Here is a 23,026-nt window from a genome sequence, read left to right on the forward strand (position 1 = left end):
TGAAGTCTCTACTTGAATAGAATAATCTATTCTCAGACCTGCTGAAGTTTGCTTCATCCCAAACTCTTTGCCCCTAATACACACACCGCCATCAAATTCTCAGTCCTCGTTTAATAGATCTGTGAACCATCTTACCATTTTGTTGTTTTCATTTCTCTGCCTGTCAACTTCTTTGATTATAAACTGGATTCATAGTCTCAACGTTTGCAGAGACCATTCCCTTAAGTTTAGAAGTTCAAAAAATATACATTTAACAACTGACTAATTACGTATTTGCAGTGATAAATGCCCATCATTATATCTCAACGTGTTCCGTTTTTGACTCACCTCGTGACTCATCATGACAAATTTGTATTGTCTGCTGGACTGAAGAGACACTGCCCATTGCTATTCTAATAAAATTTTCTTTATTCTACCTCCCGCTGTATGTTTGATTTCTTTCTATTGATTTGATTTTCACATTATGTCTTCTGATCTAAGTCATGTCATTCATTGCATTAAGTTCACTGCATTGATCAAAATATCTTCACTGTGAATAAAGTAAGTGAAAGAACAACTTAATGAATGAAAGATTTCTTCTAGATCATGGCTCCTGGGTGGGGACTCAACTCGTGATTGCTCGTTCTTGTGATTGGATGGAAATCACTGTTCAAGGGTGTGTAGAGGCAGTAGTCACTGTGTGGAGAATATGTGGGTGGCTATGGGTGTTTGTCCCGAGATGAGACATTTATAGACCTCTACTACTGTGCTGCAAAGAACCAGGGGACATCAGAGCAGAGGAAACAGAATGTATTTAAGAGCTGGAGGGTGTGGAAGAGCACTGTGAAACACTGTCCAATGCACAAGGCTTAGTCATTGCTCTGAGGAACTCATAGCACCTGTGGTTCCTTGAAAGGTTTACGGGAACCCTGCTATACCAGGTAGCTAGGGATGGGCAGAATCCAGTCCAGGTCTCAGGTTTCTGATTCTGGAGCTAACATAATCACAGGAACAACTCAGCTTAAGTAGCTATAACCCTGGAGCCTCTGCCTACGTTCTTCTCTGGCAAGGGAAATACTGAAACCTTTCATTTTCTGATCGCATTTATTAACAAAATTCTTCTCAATTCATTGCCTATTCATTATCTTGGTCACCACCAGCCACTTAAGACTGGTAATGATTTTAAGAATTCTACTAAAAGGATGTGAACCACATTGTCTCAGTCTCTGTCCAGTGATTGGTTAACTCTTTTTAACCTGTGTCTGCTACTGTCCCGGGACTTTATCATGACTAGTTGCACTAGAAATAATTTGCTTATGTCATGGAATGTCACTGCCTATGTTCTCACACTTGTCACCAATAACAAATCACCATGTGGGAATAAATCATGCCCTAGGATACTAAGTTTCCCCTACACTCAGACATAAAGAGATAATTTGTTTCCGGGTCAAAACATTAAAGGAATAAAGGAGTGATAAATCCCAGGACTCGAGGAAAGAAGTGTGCATGTCCTTTGATTCTGAGTTCCCTGGGCCACATAAGGGATCAAAATAACTTCCTGAGTTTGGGGAGTGAAAACAAATCAGAAGAGGGAAATGGAAGCCCAAGTTCTGGTATCTAGACTGTGAAGAAAGAGAGAAGGAGGAGAGGAAAAGAGAAACATGAGAAGCCATAGTATATAGTATACCCCAGAAGTCCATGAACAATAGGAAACTTACAAATTTAGTGGTTGATGCTGCTATGGGAAAGAACAAGTAATTAAAATTAAAGAACAAATGAACAGGCAGGTTTACCTCCTTGAGAACAATAAAAACACACCCACACAGCACCTAATGGGTTCGCAGTGCAGGGTATGTGTGATCTTCTCAGATATATTGCTAGAGAGTCCCAATAGTCTGTGTGCAACAGACCTTCAGAGAGACACATCTTAGCCCAGAAGTTTTATTTGATCTTCATTTTTGTTTAAGGATACAGATGAGGGATCTCACTGGGCTGCATTTCGTTTCTTGTATGTAGATTCCACATACCTCTTATCACAGAAATGGAGAACTTGAAGCTCAAAGAATCATCCCATGTAGGTTTTGGCTGAACTCTATTAACACAAACTTAACTCCCTTTGGTGTGTGTTTCCACTAAAGTTATGTGTAGCTTTTAAATACATCTCCAGTCTGTTTCTAGAAAATGACATAAACATCAAATGCTCCTTGAAATTCTCCTCTTACCACACACAGAGATTGTACTCTTAGACTTTGAATAGATTTCCTTCAAAGAGAAAGTACTTTTGGATTCTAAGCGCAGACTCCAAACTACAATAGCTCAACTTCAGAAATTAAATGGGAGCCATTAGAAAACTCAGGAAAGAATTAAAGTCGAGTTCGGGCACAGCGGGACTGGAAGCATGCATGTGCTTCTTATTACTCTTGAAATTAATCATCACCAGCTTCACGGCTAAAACGCGTAGCTGTGTTACCTTCCAGCTGTGAGGTCTGAAGCCAAATTTGGTCTCATTGGGATCAAATCCAGGAGCTGATATGCTTGTATTCCTTCTCCCAACAGTAGAGAAAATCCATCTCCTGACATTTTTCAGCTTGTGGAACTGCCCACATTCTTTGGATCATGAGCCTGTGTTTTTCTGACCCGTGCTCTCCATTTTCCTCTGTCTTCGTAGAGACTCTTTTTACATTGGACATAAGAGCAGCCTCTCCCCTCTTGAGATTTTTAACTAGAAAACATGGTCAAAATACATGACAAACTTGCAATCAGTTGTCTATAGGAAACCCAGCATTATGCACAGTAAGCATATGACAATAATTGGAATATGAACAGAGGGTCAAGGCAGGCTATAGAAAAGGACATGAGTCAAGCATGAAACCAGCAGAGACTTCAATGGAGAAATTAAAAACAAAACCAAACAAAACAAAAACAAAAACAAAAAGCAGATAATTTTAAAAAGTTAATTAGATATAATTATCCCCACATAAATGTCCAAATGAACGCGTGAGAAGTCGGCTCATTAGTCTTCAAGGAAAATCAGGTTAAGTCTGTGATGAGAAAATGCTAAATAGTGACTCTGTTAGTCAGTGTTCCGTCGTGGTGACAAAATGAAATAAACAACTTAAAAGAAAATGTCTATTTTTGGCTCATGGTTTCTGAAGTTTAGGTCCACGATCAGTATATTTTGTCGCTTTTAGGCGTGTAGTTGAAGCACTGATATCATGGCAGAAACATGGAAGAAATGGAAACTGACTGCCTCATGGTCGCCAAGAAACAGAGACAAAAGAGGCAAGTCCCATATGCACAGCAAGCATATGCTCTCAATGTTCTCCTTCCTCCAACTAGGTCTACCCCTAAGCTTTTCTTAAGAACATCAGCAGCAGAGGACCAAATCTTTTAACATGCGGCTCTGACCGACATTTAAGAACCAAACCTTAACAGATACAGAATAAAAATGAAAAAATTGCGGAATGTCCAGACTGAAAATATCAAGTGTAGATGATACTTAAAGCAATGTGAAAACCAGTCATATTTTGTATATATTGCAACCTTAAGTGTGTGCATGTGTGTTTATGTGGGGGGGGATATCCACACGTGAGCAGCTGTGAATTTGAGTGTGTACACATGCTTGTGGAAGCCAAAGGACAACCTCAGTTATTCCTCAGGGGGCCATTCACCTTGGGTTGAACTGGTCTTGCATTGGTCTGGAACTTGTTGAGTAGGTTAGGCTGGTTGACCAGAAAGCCCCAAGAGTCTAGCTGCCAGACCTCTCCTCTACAGTGCTCAATGACAAGCACAAGCCCCTTTGCTCGACGTCTTTTACACAAGTTCTAAAAATCAAGTTCAGGTTCTTATGCTTGCTTGCATGGTAAGCACCTTACCATCTGCCCAACCCATGTGGCTGTTTACTTACAAAAAACAATTTGGAGCTGTATATTAATGTTTATTATATTCACACTCTGGAATCCAGAATTTTCCCTCAAGGAGGATATCTGCAGATGTCAACAAACTAAAGAAATAGACAAATCTTTATAAGAGTATGAAATCTTAATGATAAGAAAATGTCCATCAAGGGCACAATGAGTAAAAAAATATATATATGTAAGGTCTTATCATGCAACGAGAATTAGTAGATTACAGCCTTTTCATACAATTATATGAAATGGTCAAGAAAAATTAAAAGGCATGGCTGCTGAATCCAACAAAGCCATTACATCTCACAAATATAAGTTTGAGCAAAAGAAAATGAACCATAACGAGTTATGTGATTTCATTTTTAATAAAACTCAAAAGTTGACACACCGTGAGAACACACACACACACACACACACACACACACACACACACACACTAGTTGCCTTAGACAGCAGGATAAAGACTGCAATTATAAAATCAAGGACATACATACTGGACATATACACACTGTCACCTGATATAAAGGGCACATGATTTTCTGTATCATATCTAGTCAGACTACATAGGAAAGGGTATGCTCTTCTTTGAAAGTAAGATACAATTTATTTTAAATGAAAGTGTCATCTTAGGACACATAATTTCCTCATCATCCTCTGGTAAACAGGGATCAAATCTAAGCTGGCCAATGCCTTCTGAACCCCATGTCTTCTGAACCCTATGTCTTCTGAACCATGTCATCTTCTGAACCCCTGTTTCTCTTGCAACCCCATAGCTTCTGAACCTCTAGGTCTTCCTTCTGAATCTGTATTGTGGCTTTGGTGCTCATGGATATATTTGAAAAGTGACCACAGACCACTACCTTGCCATGAATTCTGTGCTGAAACTGGTATACCATGGGTATCACTGGTTGCAGACAGGCAAGCCTGCCCTGGTGTACAATAAGAAAATGCCTCTGGGAAACAGTTTGCACTCAGGCATGGCTTCATTTAACCACTGTGAATGTAGCTCTCCATACAAACACATCCAGTCTACACACAGCCAAGAACACAAGAGGACAAAATGAATAAGCAGATGTCCCAGCCCCTTCTGTGGCCACAGAAACTATCAACTGAACAAATGGTGACCAGAGTAGGAACAATGTTGATGAAGACTTCTAGAAGTTTCCTTCCTTGAATTATCCACAATTAACTGCTTACATCATAATTTCAAAAGATTTCTAAAACTCGAGGAGCAACTTCCTGCTGTGAGGATTTCCTCTTGAAAAAGCAGAAAACAAACAATAAGGAAAAGCCCTGCTTGTTGGTTCTTTCAGGGGACTCCAGGGTATAAAAGCCCCAGTTCTGAAACAGTTGTCAGAATCTCAGAAACCCCTGTGAACAGAACACCTCCCTCCACATCCCATCCACCATGACCAACTCCTGCTGCTCCCCTTGCTGCCAGCCCACCTGTTGTAGGACCACCTGCTGCAGGACCACCTGCTGGAGACCAAGCTGTGTGACCAGCTGTTGCCAGCCTTGCTGCCAGCCCAGCTGCTGTGGCTCCAGCTGCTGCCAGCCTTGCTGTCAAACCACCTGCTGCAGGACCTGCTTCCAACCAAGTTGTGTGAGCAGCTGCTGCCGCACACCCTGCTGCCAGCCCTGCTGCTGTGTGTCCAGCTGCTGCCAGCCCTGCTGCCAGCCCAGCTGCTGCCAACCAAGCTGCTGCCAGCCAAGCTGCTGTGAGTCCAGCTGCTGCAAGCCCAGCTGCTGTATCTCCAGCTGCTGCCAGCCCTGCTGCCAGCCCAGTTGCTGTCAGTCCAGCTGCTGCAAGCCCTGCTGCAAGCCCTTCTGCCTCGACCTGTGCTGCCAGCCTGCCTGCTCTGGACCTGTGACCTGCACCAGGACTTGCTACCAGCCCACATGTGTCTGTGTTCCTGGATGCCTGTCCCAAGGCTGTGGGTCCAGCTGCTCCCAGTCTTGTTGCTGCTAACTCTATCTTCAGTCACATACAAGCTTGCGATCATCTAAGCAAAATCCCCCCAACACGATCATTCTGTGTGCTTTGCCATTGCTAACTATCAATGCATTGTTTTCTGGTAAAGGATCCTGTCTGCTCTCCTCCTCATTGCTCAGCACGTACCCTTCTGCTCCATTTAATCCTCCCTTGAGCTTCAGTTATGGTCTCTGATTCAGAAAACAAGCTTTATTCTTTCTCTTCAAGGAGCTTAAGCAAAGCAAACTTTCATTCTTCTCTCTTAACCTTCTCAGTGATAGTTATTTCATTTCTTAGTGGACTCCTATTCTTGTCGCTTTTGGGCTCACTTTAAGATCTTTTCTGGGTTCTATGTGTTCTAAATAAATCTGCATTTGTTTGTCTGAAAAAAAATAGGTGGATGAAGTTTCATTTTTCTTGGTCTCCTGTGTGCTCTAATGGCATTTGCTTCACAAAAGCTTATCTTCCTAACTCCCCCGTCATCGCTGCACAGTCCCACAGTGGCTTCATAACATGTTCAGAGCCAGCGAAAGTTTCTTGTGCATCTGGAACAGCGCTAGGTCTTGTTTTTAACTTGGGCTACTTTCACTCACATCTTCCTCCAAGTGGAAACAACTGAGCCCGGGGAAGATGCACCTGTCTCTGGCTCTCCAGCTGGAGAAAGCTTCACACTTGCACACATAGGGCATTATTAGATAGGGAAAGTGGACGTACTATCCACAGTATCTAATGTAGATGTCTCACAACAGGGGATAGGTAAGGGAAATATGGCTTCCATACATACTGGATAATTTCAGCCATAAAGAAAAATGGAGCTATGCTGTTCTGGGAAACATGAGTACAACTGGGCATAATTGTGTGAAGTGAATTAAGCCAGTGTCAGAGAGAAAAATATCTTATGTTTCCTTTTATCTTCAGCTCCTAGATTTTATGTAACTGCATGAAGTCATTAACATATATGTTACATGACATTAGAAGTGAATCTCTTTTACTCTCTAAAGCCAGAAACCGTAAAGCAGTGGAGTTTCTAGCTGCATTCTAAATACTTACCCTTATAGCCACAGATAAGTACAGTTCTCACCAGTTATCAAAGAAGCCTCCTTTTGCAGACACATACTCTTACAGAGCTCCCTGTAAAGCTAATTCAAATTCAGAGAAGCAGTGGCCAGCATTTTGCTCAGTCTCAGTTGGTATATCTACAATACAACCCCTACATTTGGGGTTCAGAAGACATCACAGAAGGGGCAGGACACACGCTGTTATAATGTCCTCTGGCTATGACAGACAAGATGAACCCATGAAGGCTCAACAGTATGGTTACCTATCCAAGACTAGCATGATGACAACCCTAATTGAGATGCCTACATGTATGAGGAAACTCTCAAGGCCCCACCCCTAGATGACAAGCTAGAGGTAAACAGTGGATGCTGAGGAAAAAAAAGGATCTGTTCTCTCCGGGGATGACTCCCCTGATAGGTCATCCAATAACAAGTAGTTACACTGAAACACATGTCCATTAAAGCACTAGTAAACGATATGCATGTGTTTATGTGTGTACATACTGATAAACATCATAATTATAGAAAAAGGTGATAAATTTGAGAGGGGGGAATGAAGGAGTTTGGGAGAACAGGTAGAAATGATGTATACATGCATACTTTTCTAGAGGTATTGTTGCAGTAAAAATAAAAAGATCAGCGGCTGCCAATTCCCACATGTTCTCACCCAGCACACATCTGCACGGAGCCCCAGGCCACTAAGTCGGATCCACTCCCCCTGCAGCCTGCAGAGTCGCCCTCTCCCAGCTATCTGCCAGCTGGCCAGGAACTTTGCTCACATTCCCCACAGTCCGGCAAAATCATGACTCAATAATCAATAATTTATCAATCAGATTTATATACTAAATTCTCAATCCACAATACATCCACACGATAAGCTTACAACAAGTTGACAAAGATATAAACCGCCCACCTATGTAAGACAAATTGACCTATAGAAACCCTTGAAACTATTCATATCTACCTATTGGCATACTCCATCTTGATTTTGCCTTAGCTTCCTAAACGTTTTCCCCTCCTACCATATTTCCTTCTCATCCAATGATTGGCTGGACCGCTTTACTGAATAATGACTTCATACTACAAGGTATAAAGGGGACTAATTGTGGAAGGGAAGACAGAGAGCAGTGAAAGGAGTGGAGTATAGGTAAATATGTTAACCACATGGTCACAGCTACTAGACCTTCTAATAAAAACCTGAAGTACGATAAAGCAAGACAGGAGTTGTGCATCATTATAAGCCATGATCAGGTATAAGGAGGACAGTCAAACAGGGGATTATGGGTAGATGTTAAGAAAAAGTCACTGTAGAGGAGCACAAAAAGGCTTTAGGACTCTTCGTGGACATCCACCCATGCAGGATACAATTTAAAGTCTGGAGTCTGAGGCCTAGAAGGTGACTTGGCTTATAAAGGGTTTGCTGCATAAGCACGAGGGACCTATGTTCACACCCTCGGAACCCTCATGCAAAGCTGTGTGTAGTGGCATGAACCTGGAATCCCAGGGCTGATGAAGAAACAGGGAGGTCCCTGGGCTCACTGACTAACCAGTCTAGTAGTTGTTGAGCTCCAGGTTCAGTAGAGAGACCCTGACTCAACAACTAAGGTAGAAAAGATATAAGGAAGAGATATAACATTGACCTCTGCTCTCCACATACACAGCTTGTGCCCTACACACACACATGCACACATGCACACAGGCACATGCACACATGCACACACACAACAGGAGAATATACTCAGTCATAGTACTAGCCACAGGTGGGAAAACAGTTCCAAGAGGCAAGGACAAAATGTGTGTGGTTACTTGGCAGGAGATATGGGTAGATGAAGTATCTAATCGGAGAAGGAACTTCTCAGCAACACCATCCAGTGTGTGTATCACAGGTGATTTCCAACAAGAAAAGGGGATGTCAGGTGCATCTCACTGAAGGTAGATGCTCCCCGAGGCCATCTTAATGGAGGTGATATTTAGGAATGATATAGAAATGGGCCTCTCGGTAAGTGATAAAACTAGAAAAATATCAGCAGCAGCTGAGAAAACTCCTAGCAGATTTCAAAAGTGTTTAAGGTGGGCTTTTGTCTCTGTGGATGAATTCTATCAGAGCACTCAAACTGAACCTCTAAGATTCCCAAGCATCTCTGACCAACCAACACAATACGCTAATTGATTGATTCAAGAAGACAACAGCACACAAAACACTGTATCACTTTTGAGGGTACATACAGGGTGGCATTAAACTGTTAACTGTTTACCCAAGAATAAAAAGGAAAGTACTTTCCAGAAGCTTCAAAGTTGAATTTTATTTATTTCTACAAGTCCACCAGGGTTTGAAATGATTCTTGCAAATTCAGAAACCTTGCTTAAATGGAAGAGGATAAGGTCCCCTTTGGGGCAGGTGAAAGTTATTATCTCCATAGGAAAAATAAGTATGCATATTAATCACATTTTTAAGTCTAAAACTGAAATTCTTAGGCTGTCTTAACAAATCCTGAATTCTAAGAGGAAGTCAAACAAATGAGGTCACTTCTTAAATGAAAAGCCAGAGGGAGTGGCAACAAGTCTCCTGGAATCTCCTGAATTCATACCAAAACCCATGGCTTGTCTAACGACCTGGAAGACTCAGAGAATGACCTTCTACCCTGTACTATGTTTGCACAGGCATTGCCAGTGCTTTTATCTATGCCTCCCTTTCATCAACTACCATAGTTCACCATTCCTCACTCATTTAAGATATATAGATAGACATAGATGATGGAGATGGAGATAGAGATGGAGAGGGAGATGGTGATAGATGATATTGATACAGATGTGTATATAGATACAGATATAGATATAGATTAAGATGACATAGATATAGATAAAGATATAGATGATATACATATATAGATAATAGAGATATAGATTATAGATACAGATATAGATGATCTAGATCAGATAAGATACAGATACAGTGTAAATTTCCAACTAAACCAGAATGAGTTTTGCTAGCCTCATTGCTACTTCTTTCAAATGTGTCCTTGTCTATTTTATTTTGCTATAACAAAACATCTACAATCAGACAATTTATAGAGGAAAGAGGCTCATACGGCTCATGATTGAGGTGTCTGCGAAGTCCAAACAATATCAGAATCTGCATCTCAGGAGGGATCCTCGGCAATCACAACGTGGCAGAGAAGCAGCAGGAGCCAGTGTGTGTTGGTTACCTAGTGCAAGAAGAATCAAGAGACTGACTTGAGCAAAAGCAAACTTGCTTTGTGGCAACCTGTTCTCTCAGGAGCTGGTTCAGCCCTATAAGCTCCACCCATTTTCTGGAGCCAATAACAATCCATTCATGTGGGCCAGTTCCCACAGTCTAATTATCTTCCACAAGACCCCACTTCTTAAAGGCCCTACTGCTCTGGTACTGCCCACCAGAGACCAGGATGCCAGTACATAAACCTTGGAGAGAGAAGCCATACCTGAGCTCTAGCAGGATGTTGTTACATGACTCTGCAGTGTCTAACCTAATAATTACTGTCCACATTCCACACTCACCAATAATACTGTTAGCATGTGGTTTGGGCAGGAAAGTGTTTTAGAAAAACCAATACAAAGAGCCACATCAAATCCAAACTGAATCCTGGGAGACCGATTGTATCTTGACAGACTGAGAACTAATTTTATTGGAGAACCTGAAGGAAATATAAAACAGAAAGTTAAATTCTGGAGTTGGAATATTCCATAAACAGGAACAGCATAAAAGTGAGTCAAACTCAGTGCCGCAGATATGTCATCAGAGTCACATTAAATTGTCCTCAGAAGTACAGATGAAGTGAAGATTTGAACATTGACATTTGCTTTTAAAAATAGTATCAAAAATGATAATGTCATCTCACAAAATAAAGAAAAGAATACAATAAACTTTAACATTTTAAAGTTTTAACAGTTTGAACAATAAGTAAGAGAAAGTCCCAGCTACTCTGATAAGAGAAATACACAACACAGACACAAAATATTATAATTCTGAACTATTAAGTTGCCCCTGCTATATCAAGAATATACAAATATGTTCATTGTATCAACTATAGTTAAATCAGGTTATTTAAAATCCGCTCAAAATTCTTATTGGTAAACCATTAAAATAATGAAGAAATTTGGATGCAAAACAATATATATATACATGAGTTGTTTTCCACATTTAAGGCAGCTAAGAATTAAAATTACAGTATGCATATTAGCACAAAAGATAAAATACCTACAAATAAATCTAATAGAAACTATGTAAGGCCTGTCAACACAGTATTATAGATAGTTGACTAAGGAATTTCTTAAATTTTTAACTTTATTTTTAATGTGTCTATGCGTATGTGTGTATACATGCATATGTGAGCCCCCACATATGTTAAAGACAAACATAGTGTGTGCTCCCTCATACATGAACATTGTCAGTTAAGTAAAGGATAATCATGTTACAATCCAAAGACCCAGAGAGGCTAAGTAACAAGGACTGCTCAGGAGGAGCATATGAATGTTCCTGGGAAGGGCAAATAGAATGCATTTTGCTAGTGGGCTGGGGGCACAGGGGTGGGAACAGGAGGGATCAGGGGAGGGGGAAGGTTGGAAGAAGAGAGTACTAGGAGAGATAGCAGGATTTGAGGGAGGAGGCATTTGAGGGATGATGTGAAAACCTAGTGCTGTGGTAACCCCCTGGAGTCTACGAGAGTAACTGTAAAGGCGGTCTCTGACTCTTTTGCCAGCTCTTTGGACCTTTCCGTCCTACTGGGTTGCCTTGTTCTTGGTATGAGGGTTTGTGCTTGCTCTCATCGTCTCTTGTTATGTCATGTTCAGTTGACATCACTGGGAGGACAGCTCCATTCTGAAGGGAAATGGAGGGGACTGGATTTGAGCAGAGGTAGGTTGGGGAGAAATTAGGAGGAGTTGAGGGAGGGAAACTGTGGTCAGGATGCTATATATGAGAGAAGAATTTTTTTGATGCTTAAAAAATAAAAACTAATAAAAATTAAAATTGTAAAAGAGGCCAGAAAAGGTTGTTGGATCTCCTGGAGTTGCAGGTAACCGGGAGTCATCTGAACGAGGCACTGTGAACTGAACTCAGGTCCTCTGCAAACGTAGCAAGTGCTCATAAGTGCTGAGCCACCTCTCCAGCCACTGACGAAACACATTCCAGAACAATTCTATACCTGGGGTTTTGCTTTTAAAAAACATCTGTATATTAACCAAAAGACCCCTTCATAACTTCTATAAGAATTATTTTAATATTTTAGTAACCTCAAATTTTTAACTATACCACATGAACAGCAGAGGACAAAAATTATGTCCTATCCTTTCACTGGGAGATTATAAACCAATGACAATGAAAGAATTACCTGATGAACTGATGGTAATAACATACATAAAGGTAGAAAATTCTTTACTACCCTGCTCTTATAAAGTTTAAAGACAGCTGGCAGTAACCTATAATTTTACTGTTTTAATAAGCAGATGTGAGGAGATTTTACTCTGAAAAAAAATGGTGTTGAATTCAATTTCTCATTGTGGTCATAGTGACTCAGGCATGTTCATCTTGTGATGAGGTTGTAAACTAATTTCAACACTTTTCTAATGAATGCTGTGCTGGACAGTTTTGTGTCAACTTGACACTAGGTAAAGTCATCTGAGATGGGGAAACCTCCATTTTAAAAATGTGTTCATAAGATTGACTATTCAGAAGCCAGGAGGGCATTTTCTTAGTGATTGATAGGAGAGGGCCAGTCCATTGTGGGTGTGGCCATCCCTGGGCTAGTGGTCCCAAAATCTATAGAATTCTATAAGAAAGCAGGCTGAGCAAGCCTTGAGGAGCAAGCCAGTAAGCAGCACCCCCTCCATGACCTCTGTATCAGCTCCTGCCTCCAAATTCCTGTCCTGTTTGGGTTCCTGCCCTCACTGCTTTTGACAATGAACTGTTACATGGAACTGTGAGTGAAACAAATTCTTTCCTCCACAACTTGCTTTTGGATGTGGTGTTTCATCGTAGCAATAAAAACCCTAAGACAAATGCTATAGCTAAGAACAGGTTTGAATCTATTATGACGTACATATAATCCCCACTGAAACACTTGCTTGCTCACCCGGAAGAACAAACAAAGGAAAAGACAAAACAGTTGCCCGAGATCACTGACTGGTACTGTTCTGCATGGGAATGCATTTACCTACCATCTCCCAGAGGCCTGTAACACACAAAGGACACACAGTGGGGTGGGGAGGCTGATACATTCACATGTGCATACACCACTCCTAGATGGGACTTCCAGGGATGAAGAGATGTGGAACTAGGAATTGCATTGCTTGTTGGGAAGATCACACAATCAGGTTCCTCCCCAGAGATGTTTCCTACTCTAAACACAAAGAAACAAACCTGTAGAAAGATCAACCTTGGCCATTCCAGGCAGCGGGAGCCACCACATGGCCAAATGACAATATGACTCCCCACTTTTGTCTGAAACGGTTGTGAGTTCATCTCAACCTATAAATACACTAAATACTTTCGAAACCCCCATTAACATTGTTGTAAACAACTTCCACTTTGTAGCTCACTAATCTGAATAAACAAAGAATAAAAACAGCAACAAGGAAATCACTCACTGATTGGTGCCCATCTTGAAAACCTCAGGTTAAAAAAAAGGACAAATAAGAGGAAGTCAATTATATCCCAGAAATTTATGAACAAAGTCCACGTCTGACATCATGATTCCCTCCTGCTGCTCTCTTTGCTGCCCTCCATCCAACTGCTGCAGGAATACCTGCTGCAAGAACACCTGCTAGAAACCAACATGTGTGACCAGATGTTGCAGCACACCTGCTGCCAGCCCAGCTGCTGTGTGCCCCTGTGCCACCAGATCTGTGGCCGCTGAGCAACTTCCCGTGTAAACACCTGCACATTTTTTTATGCCATGCCTGATTTGTCATATCACATCAAATCCACTTTTATCTTTTCTGAAAACCACCATATCTGAGAAGAAATCATTAAATTTGCCTCCTCTTAGAAAAGAATAGTACCTCACCTCTTCTTTGCTGGGGATGGTGGCTCCAGTGCCAGCCTTGTAGCTGATACAAAACTGCCCCCTCCCTCCCACGTTCTGAGTCAAGATCTTACCAGTTCCTTATAAGTAACTTTGGAAAAACACTTTGATCAAGAATTTCATGAGTTGTTTCAGCCCTCTTTTTCAGACAAACAAAGTGTTGTCTCACAGCCATGGAAGACAGAAGTCCAATGGGCTGATGTGACTGTATTGGCTGAGACGTTCCATCCTGAAATCCACAGAGAATGATGACTTCCACTTTTTCACCTGTTTGGGCATCTAAACATCCCTCCCTGACCAGGATCATGACCTGTGCTCCCAGCTTCAAAACTGGTAGCACTGGGTATCTCTGGCTCTTTCATTCTCGCCTCTCTTTCTCCGAACACAGCCATCAAAAGCCCCCACAACCAAGCACTGTCATAATCACATCTGCACTGTAGGCACAGCTCTTGTATGCTATGGTCTCTTTCTTGTTTACTTTGTATTTGTCTCCATAGAACTCTTAATTAATTGTAATGAATCCTGAACCTATTCATTCCATATTATCTCCCATTACTATACCTTACTAAGTCTCTTATATGTGCATATGATACACGCACATTGGTAGATGTTTAAAGCATAGAATTTGATGTTATATCACGCACTCTAGGTCTGATACTGCCTAGCATATCTCTAGAATGTTGTCCCTGGCATAACTGAAAGTTCATACCCTTGGCTCCTCCTACTCTGGCCTCTGACAACCCCCTCTTGATTCTCCTATTCTGACTCTGACTTTTCTTAATATCTCTGGAGTGGACTCAGCAGTGCACCTTCTGTCTCATTTCCTCCATCCACTCATCTGCTCATAGACACTGGTTATTCTCACATCTGTCCTATCTTTCATGAATACGGCAGCATCCGTATTTCAATTATTTCAGGCAGCTGTCCTGAAGTGTGCCAGAGGATCATTCAGCATTACCATTTTGAATTCTTTTGAGGAATGTTTCATCACTTTTTCTTTCTACACTACGCCTCATCAACACCTCCGCCCCTTGCTTTTCTGACCATAAGCAGGCATACTACTTCAAGGGTCAGATGGTGTTCTAAAGCTGACTGAAATCCCATGCAATGAGACCAAAGTATGCCCTATTAAGATAAGATAGCAGACCAAGCAAAGATGCCCCTCTCCTGTACCAGGTTTAACTCCTCGCTGCCAACGGTAACAGGTCTGGATCACACAACTCTAAACTTCTGTGTTTCCACACCTAATTGTCTTTTTGAGAAATACACGTAAATTTTGCATTTACTCTCTCATCTATTACAGTTTCACCTCTCTCCACTCCTGCAAGCCCCTCCCCCAACCTCTGTTCTGCCCCAAAACTTCATTCATTTTAACAAGAGCTTCAGACAGGCTGGAGTCCACTATACGGGTCTAGACACCACTCCTTCCCTTGAAGTTACCTTTGCTCTAGCCAGCCCTTCTCCTACTTGGATTTCTATTAAGTCGTACTTTCAAGGGAAGGTGTGGCTTTATTTCCTTAATATCCTTGTTTGGGGCACCTGAGCACACAACCCCATGGGAAATATTTCTTAAGAGATATTTATGTATTTGTTTATCCATTTATTTCACTTTACATCCTGATCACAGCCCACATTCCTCCTCTCTTCCCAGCCCCACCATTACAACCCCCCCCCCCCCCCCGCGAATTGCATCCTCCTCTTCTCAGAGAAACAGATTACCTCCTCTGGGTACCACTCCACACTGGGACATGTAGTCTCTGTAATACTGGACACATCCTCTCCCTCTGAGGTCCAACCAGTCAGTCCAGAGAGGAGAAAAGGGCCAGGAACAGAGACAAGACAGCCCGCACTCCACCCCACTCACACTGTTCCACTGGTTAAGGGACCCACATGAAGTCCAAGCGGCACATTTGCTGCAAATATGTAGTAACTCTAGGTCTAGCATCTGCATGCACCCTGGATGGTTGCCCAGGCTCTGTGACCGCAATGGTTTCAGGTTAGTTTACTCTGGGTTTTCTTGTTGTGTTCTTGATCCCTCTGACTGGCTCACTTTAATCTTCCACTCTTGTACAAGACTCCCCAGGCTTCACCTGATTGGTTGACTGTGGGTCTCTGCATCTCCTGTGGGATGAAGCCTCTCAGGGGACAGTTATGCCAGGTTTCTGTCTGCAAGTATAGCAGAGTATCATTAATAGTTTTGGGGGTTGGCTCTTTCTCATGGTCTGGGTCTCAATTGGGCCAGACATTGATTAGCCATTCCCTCAATCTCTGCTCCATCCTTATCCCTGCAAGATAAATTTTGGGTTGAAGGTTTTGTGGGTAGATTACTGTCCCCCTCCATCCTCTGAAAACACTACCTGGCTATAGGAGGTGACCATTTCAGTCTCCTCCTATATCTTTCTCTGGTAGAAATCTCAGGTAGGATCACCCTGGTACCCTCCCAAGTCCCAAGCCTCCAGATCATCCCAGAGATGCTCCCTGTTGATTTCTATTCTCACTCCCAGCCCTCTGCTGCCCCTTCTCCCCATGCCTAATCTCTGTTCTCCTCCTCACCTCCTCTCCTACCCAGTTCTCTCTCTCTCTCTCCCTCCCTCCCTCCCTCCCTCCTTCCCTCCCTCCCTCTCTCCATCCACTTGCAACGACTAGCTTCCACTTCTGAGTGAGATTTGCACACCCTCCCTTGAGACCTTCTTATTATCCAGTTACTATGGGTCGAGTGGATGTTGCATGATTGTTCTGCATTTCTTAGCTAATGCCCACTTATAAGTGAGTACATGCCATACATGGTTTTCTGGCTCTGGGTTACCTCACTCAGGATGATATTCTCAAGGCCCATCCATTTGCCTGCAAAGTTCATAATGCCTTTGTTTGTAAGAGCTGAATATTGATCCATTTGTAAATGCATCACATTTTTTTTATTCATTCTTCAGGTGAGGGAAACCTAGGTTGTTTCCAGCTTCTAGATATTACGAATAAGGCTGCTGTGAGCAAGTGTTCCTTTAGTGTCGTGGGACATCTTTTGGGTATATGCCCAGGAGTGAAAGAGTTGGGTCTTCAGGTAAATCTATCTATACCACATTTTCTGAGAAACTACTATATTGATTTCCAAAATGGTTGTACAAGTTTCCACTCCCACCAGCAACAGAAAGTGTTCTCCTTGATCCATATCCTTGCCAGCATGTGCTGTCACTTGGGTTTCTGATCCTGGCCATTCTGACAGGTATAGGGTGGAATCGCAGGATCATTTTGATTTGCATTTCCCTTATGAGTAAGGACATTAAACATTTCTTTATGTGCTTCTTGGTCACTCAAGATTCCTTTGTTGAGAACTTTCTGTTTAGTTCTGTACGCCATTTTTAAATTGAGTTATCTGATTTGTTGATGTCTACTTTTTTGAATTCTTTATAAATTTTGGATATTAACACTCTGTCAGAAATAGGGTTGGTGAAGATCCTTTCCCTGTCTGTAGGCTGCTATTTTGTTCTATTGACAGTATCCTTTGCATTGCTGGAGTTTTACAGTTTCATGATATCCCATTTATCAATTATTAGCCTCAGTGCTTTCATAGTGAAAATGGCCATTTCACCAAAAGAAATCTACAGATTTAATGCAATTCCCACCAAAATTCAAACACAATCCTTTACAAACCTTGAAAGAGTAATTCACAATTTCATATGGAAAAACAAAACAAACAACAAACAAACAGAAACAGGATAGCTAAAACAATTCTGAACAATAAAAGAACTTCTGGAGGTATCACCATCCCTGATCTCAAGCTATTCTATAGAGCAATAATAATAAAAACTGCATGGGATTTGTATAGGAACAGACAGGATGATAAATGGGATTGAATTGAAGACCCTGAAAACCCCCAAACAACTATGGACACTTGATTTTTGACAAAAAAAAAAAAAAAAAAGACCATACAATGTTTAAAAAAGAAAGCATCTCCAACAAATGGTGCTGGTTTAACTGGATATCTGCATGTAGAAGGATGAAAATAGATTCATATTTATCACCCTGCATAGAACTCAAATACAAGTGGATCCAGGATCTCAACATAAAGCTGGATACAATAAATCTGATACAACAGGAAGTAGGGAATACATTTGAATGCATTAGTATAAGAGACAACCTCCTGAACAGAACACCAATAACTCAGGCTCTAAGGGAGTTGAATTTTGATACAAGGTAAAGACACTCTACTTGATTTATTTGATTCAGACCAGACCTACCTTGCCAATGTTAAAGGCTTTTTATCCCTGTGAGGTATGGTGAAACATCTATGCATCCTACACAGCACACTGACACAGTCCAAAGAAACAATCCCTCTCATGCCCAAGTTAGTGTACTGGGGAGCACACTGGTGTTCCTTACAGAGCATTGACCACTCGGAGGCAGCTACTTTGCCAGGAAGTACATCCCAGCATGGGTCACATTTATGAAAGCCACACCCCTGAAACTCCCTTCAGAGCACTCAGACAACTTCTGGCATGGAGGGTCTTCTCTTCCTAGAACCTTGGAGAAGAACTTCGCTACTCTTGTAACTTTCACATCCTATATGGTTCTAATGGGTCTTGTTTATTTCCAGACTAGGAAGTGTCACTCTGGGAAAGGAAAGTTCGATTCTGATTAGCCAGACACACAGATGTTCAGAACCTGGCTGTTCCTTGGAAACCTGGCATAGAATGGAACCAGGTCAAACAGGTCTCAGGCCTAAAGGATGCTCTGCTGACCTATTATTCACCCCCAGACTCATTATCATCTCATTGTAATACACTAGCCTAATAAAATTCCTCTCTGACTGTGTCATCTTGGTCCAGCATCCTTTCAAATAAATTCTGACACGTTTACATGAGCATTAAAGAAGAGGAAGTGATACCCTTGAACGGACCTGACTCTCTCCATAAAAGTTCAAGGAAAATATCTCTGCTTGTTTTCTAAACTCCATCCTCACCTGACTGTTAAAGACCCCTCACCTTTAACCTCAACGGAAGGTTGTTTCACTGAGTGCTTCTTCCTCTGGCTAAAAATAAACCTTCCTTCATGGCTCAACTAAATCTCAGTTTTGCAATTGTATCTCAACATCATGAAAAAGAAAGAGCCCACTTTAATAACTAACCTTTTAGGTCTATTCCTTTGAGACATAGTGTTTGATAGTCAGTAATCGAGGGACCCACTGTACTAATTGAAATGTCGGTCTCTTTTGACAAGGAAGTTAATGTTACCGATTGGAGATGGGTCTAACTTCCCTTCTTTATACTACTAATAATAGCTAGAATGAGTTCCCTCTGTGATGGTCTCACAAGACTGTGAACAAGAGTTTATATTTGTCTAAAATGCAAGGAAGACCTGAAGAAGATAAAGTTGTTATCCTCCACAGGCAAATTTGATAAACTCTCAAGTAATCACAATCTCTACTTCTAATAGAAAGACAAGAAAGTGACAATGCAGATGTTAGAAAGGGGAAGAGAAATAACAGGACAGAGAGACAGAGAAGAAGGAAGGATCCCAGCTGCAGGATGCACGTTTTCTCAAGGGTTCACCGAATCTTCTCCAAAGTGACCGTGTCCTCCGACATACAGCAGGTCTGAACGATCATAAAGCTTTAAGTATTTCCTTACATCTCGATGCATCCCTTCGGAATCCAAGTACAAGATAAAACAAGAGAAACAAGACAAACACATGAAGATTGAGCAACTTGTACACTGTGCATGTGTGTGTGACCACGTGTGTGAGTGCAAGTGCTCAAAGGCCACAGTGAACATGAGGTTGGCAGAAGACAGCCTCATTTGTCAGTGTTCTCCTTTGCCTTGTTTGAGACAGTGCCTCATATCCACTTCATATACCAAGGTAGTTGACCCTAATGACGATTCTTCTGCCTCAACAACCTATCTTCTTTAGGAGCTCTGAGATTTCAGATGTATGTGCCAAGGCATGTGGCTTTACATCAGTTCTGGGGATCTGAACTCAAATTCTCACACTAGCACAGCAAGGGCTTTACACACTAAACCATCCCTCCAATTGATAATGAGTCCGGGGTGAATAACAGGTCAGCAGAGCATCCTTTAGACCTGAGACCTGTTTAACCAGGTTCCATTCTCTACCAGGCTTCCCAGGAAAAGCCAGGTCCTAATGTCTATGTGGCTGGCTAATCAGAATTGAAATTTCCTCTCCCAAAGTGACACTTCCTAGTCTGGAAATAAACAAAACTTACTAGAACTATGTAGGTTGTGAAAGCTACAAGAGTAGCAAGGTCCTTCTCTTTTTTGAAACATTAATAGGTCACTGAAAAATCACAGAGGCATTATAAAACTTCTAAATAAAAATTAAGCATGATGCAACAGCATCTAAATGTAGACTTAACAAAAACGTTTGTGCTTACATTGATACATGATTTCAAAAAATACCTATTGTCCAGAGTACAAGGCAAGGTACTAGATAATCAATAATAACCCAAACCAAACATTGGTAAAGAAAATAATTTTGAGAGAGAGAAAGACAGAGAGAGAAAATTATGAGATAAATAGAAAAAGAACACTACACTGAATAAGGAAAAATTAAAATAATGAGCAAGGTAGAAATGTCCACTTTTACTATTCTCATTAAAAATGGTATTTAGAGGGCTGGAGAGATGGCTCAGCAGTTAAGAACACTGACTGTTCTTCCAGAAATCCTGAGTTCAATTCCCAGACAACACATGGTTACTCAGAATCTATGTAATGGATCTGATGCCCTTTTCTGGTGTGTCTGAAGAGAGCAATAATGTACTCATATACATAAAATAAATAAATACATCTTTTTTAAATTAAAAAATGGTGTTTGGAATCATAGACGAAGCAGTAAGGCAAACATAAGAGATAAAAACCATACAAATGAAAAAGAAAATACCCCAACTGATATGATCTTATACTTAGTCCTAAAAGATTTCATAAAACAAACAAACAACAACAACAAACCTCTCAAAACCAAAGGTTAAATAAATGACTCAGCAGTTAGGAGTACCCGCTTCTTCCAGAGAACCTGAGTTTGGAGATCCAGTACGCCCTTCTGGCCTCATTAATCTTCTGAGCACACACACACACACACACACACACACACACACACACACACACACACACATACACACACAGTGCACATAAACTCATATAGAGACACACAAATAATAACAACAGACTAACTTTCCAGATCTCTTGGAAGGAAGAACTATAGCACAGCAGAAAGATACAAGTCAACAACCAACAGTGTGTCATGGTGCTCAACACACAAAGGCTGAGTTCAAGAGTCTTACAGTTATCAGTAGGTCCAGCATGAACAGGCAGATCCGTATTTCTTTCCAAAAATTCTTATCTCTGTTGTTTTAGATGAATATCTCAAAATATGGGTGCTGGGTTATATAGTATTTTTACTTTTGAATGTTGGGGAATCTCCATAATGATTTTTATACCAACAGCACTGTTTCATATTCCTAGCAATATAACAGATTTAAATGTTGTGATCATTCTAACACCAAGCAATATATCAATAGCGAGTGACATCTCACATGATCAAAGTCAAAGGTGCGATGCTCCTGATGACTTGGAAGATGGAGTAAAGGTGTCTCCTGCTCAGGCAGGTACATCAACAAGTACAGGTATGGCTCACCAAAGCTAAACATCCATGATGGACTACCCACATATGCTTTGAGTGATACATACTTGTTTTCAAAGTCCTCAATTAAAGTGTTGTACACACAACTAATCCAGTCATTCGTTCTTTCAAGTCGTCCAAGCACAATTAGGCTTTACTCCCACCTACACTGCTGCTGAGTTCAACTCTCCAAGGATAATCTAACCTATCGATTTTCTGTCTTCAGGCACCTGAGCCCCAGTACCGATGTTTCTAATGCATAATAGGAGAGTAGTGCTACTGAGTAAGGATAAGACCCTAGGAAATGATGCCTCTTGACCCTGAGAAATGGTGCCTTTAGACAGGGATCTCTTTGAGACATATCACCCGCCTAGCCAGCCCCTCGGGCAGCCTGGGACCATGCAAAAGCAAGTTCTAAGCTGACCTGCTATTCATTCTCAGATTCATTACCATATTATTGGAATACATTCCCTTAATGCAATACTCCCAACAGTGTGTGCTCGCTCGTGAGTGTGTGTGTGACATATATGAGATTTTCATGTATGAAAATGTCATGATCAAATGCACTATTTTGTAAAACTAATACATGCTAATACAAACTAACCATTTTCTATATGTCATAAGAAACAAAAAAAGTTTTAAATTAAAACACATGTAGTATAATAAAAAAAGAAAATATCCAAGAATAAACCTAGTAAAAAGGGTTAGGCTCTTGCAAAGGAATGTACAAATATTTTATGAGAAATATGTTTCCAGGTACACAGTTTGGTACATCCAGCAATAGTGCTTAAAACAGAAATACTTGTAGCAGGGTACTTTTGAGTTTCCCAGAAAACTCATAAGGTCATAAGAGTGCTGACTGTCTCCTACAAAAACACAGACTAAGTCTGATTTGCATAGAGGTTAAAAGTGATGTCAAGTATGAAAGACAGATCCTGGAAAGCAGTAAGAAACAGACTTTGGGGATAGGCAACAGAAAATGGTTCTAGGAACTAGATTAATTCCCATTACTTTAATACTGATAATGGCTGTGTTTACTATTTATTCTCTCAAGTGAGAAATTAATAATTACATTTTTAGTCTGAACAGTAAAAAAAAGAGAAAAGGGGGTATATCTTAGTCTTCACAGATAACTTGGGAAATAAATTAGATACTTATCAAATAATCATAATTTTTCCACTGAATAGAAATAAAAGAAATAAAAAACCGAAGGAGAAAAATTAGTCAGAAAGATGGGAATAGACATGGAGAGCCAGGCAGAAGGAAGGAATAGCAGGGAAAGATCACCACCCTGAAACTGTAACACTGCACACAGCCATTGTGCAGTGGAGTCACCTGGTCACACTGCTTTGTCTCGATCTGAGGCTAAAAGGGCGCCCAGGACAAATAGTCAAGGCTGATACTCAACCACACATCTGC

General features: G+C 41.1%; 1 protein-coding gene across 1 annotated transcript in view; it reads left to right on the forward strand.

The window, feature by feature from the left end:
* Positions 1-5,295: 5,295 nt before the first annotated feature.
* Positions 5,296-23,026, forward strand: part of LOC308425221 (uncharacterized protein) — a gene marked incomplete at both ends in the record, with an annotated part of 38,482 nt that continues 20,751 nt past the window's right edge. Inside the window, one exon of the mRNA XM_080922440.1 lies at positions 5,296-5,845. Coding sequence (XP_080778566.1) covers positions 5,296-5,845 — 550 coding nt within the window. The remainder of the gene's footprint in view (positions 5,846-23,026) is intronic.

The sequence above is a fragment of the Micromys minutus genome, assembly GCF_963924665.1.
Source record: "Micromys minutus genome assembly, chromosome: 10".
Taxonomy (NCBI): Eukaryota; Metazoa; Chordata; class Mammalia; order Rodentia; family Muridae; genus Micromys; species Micromys minutus.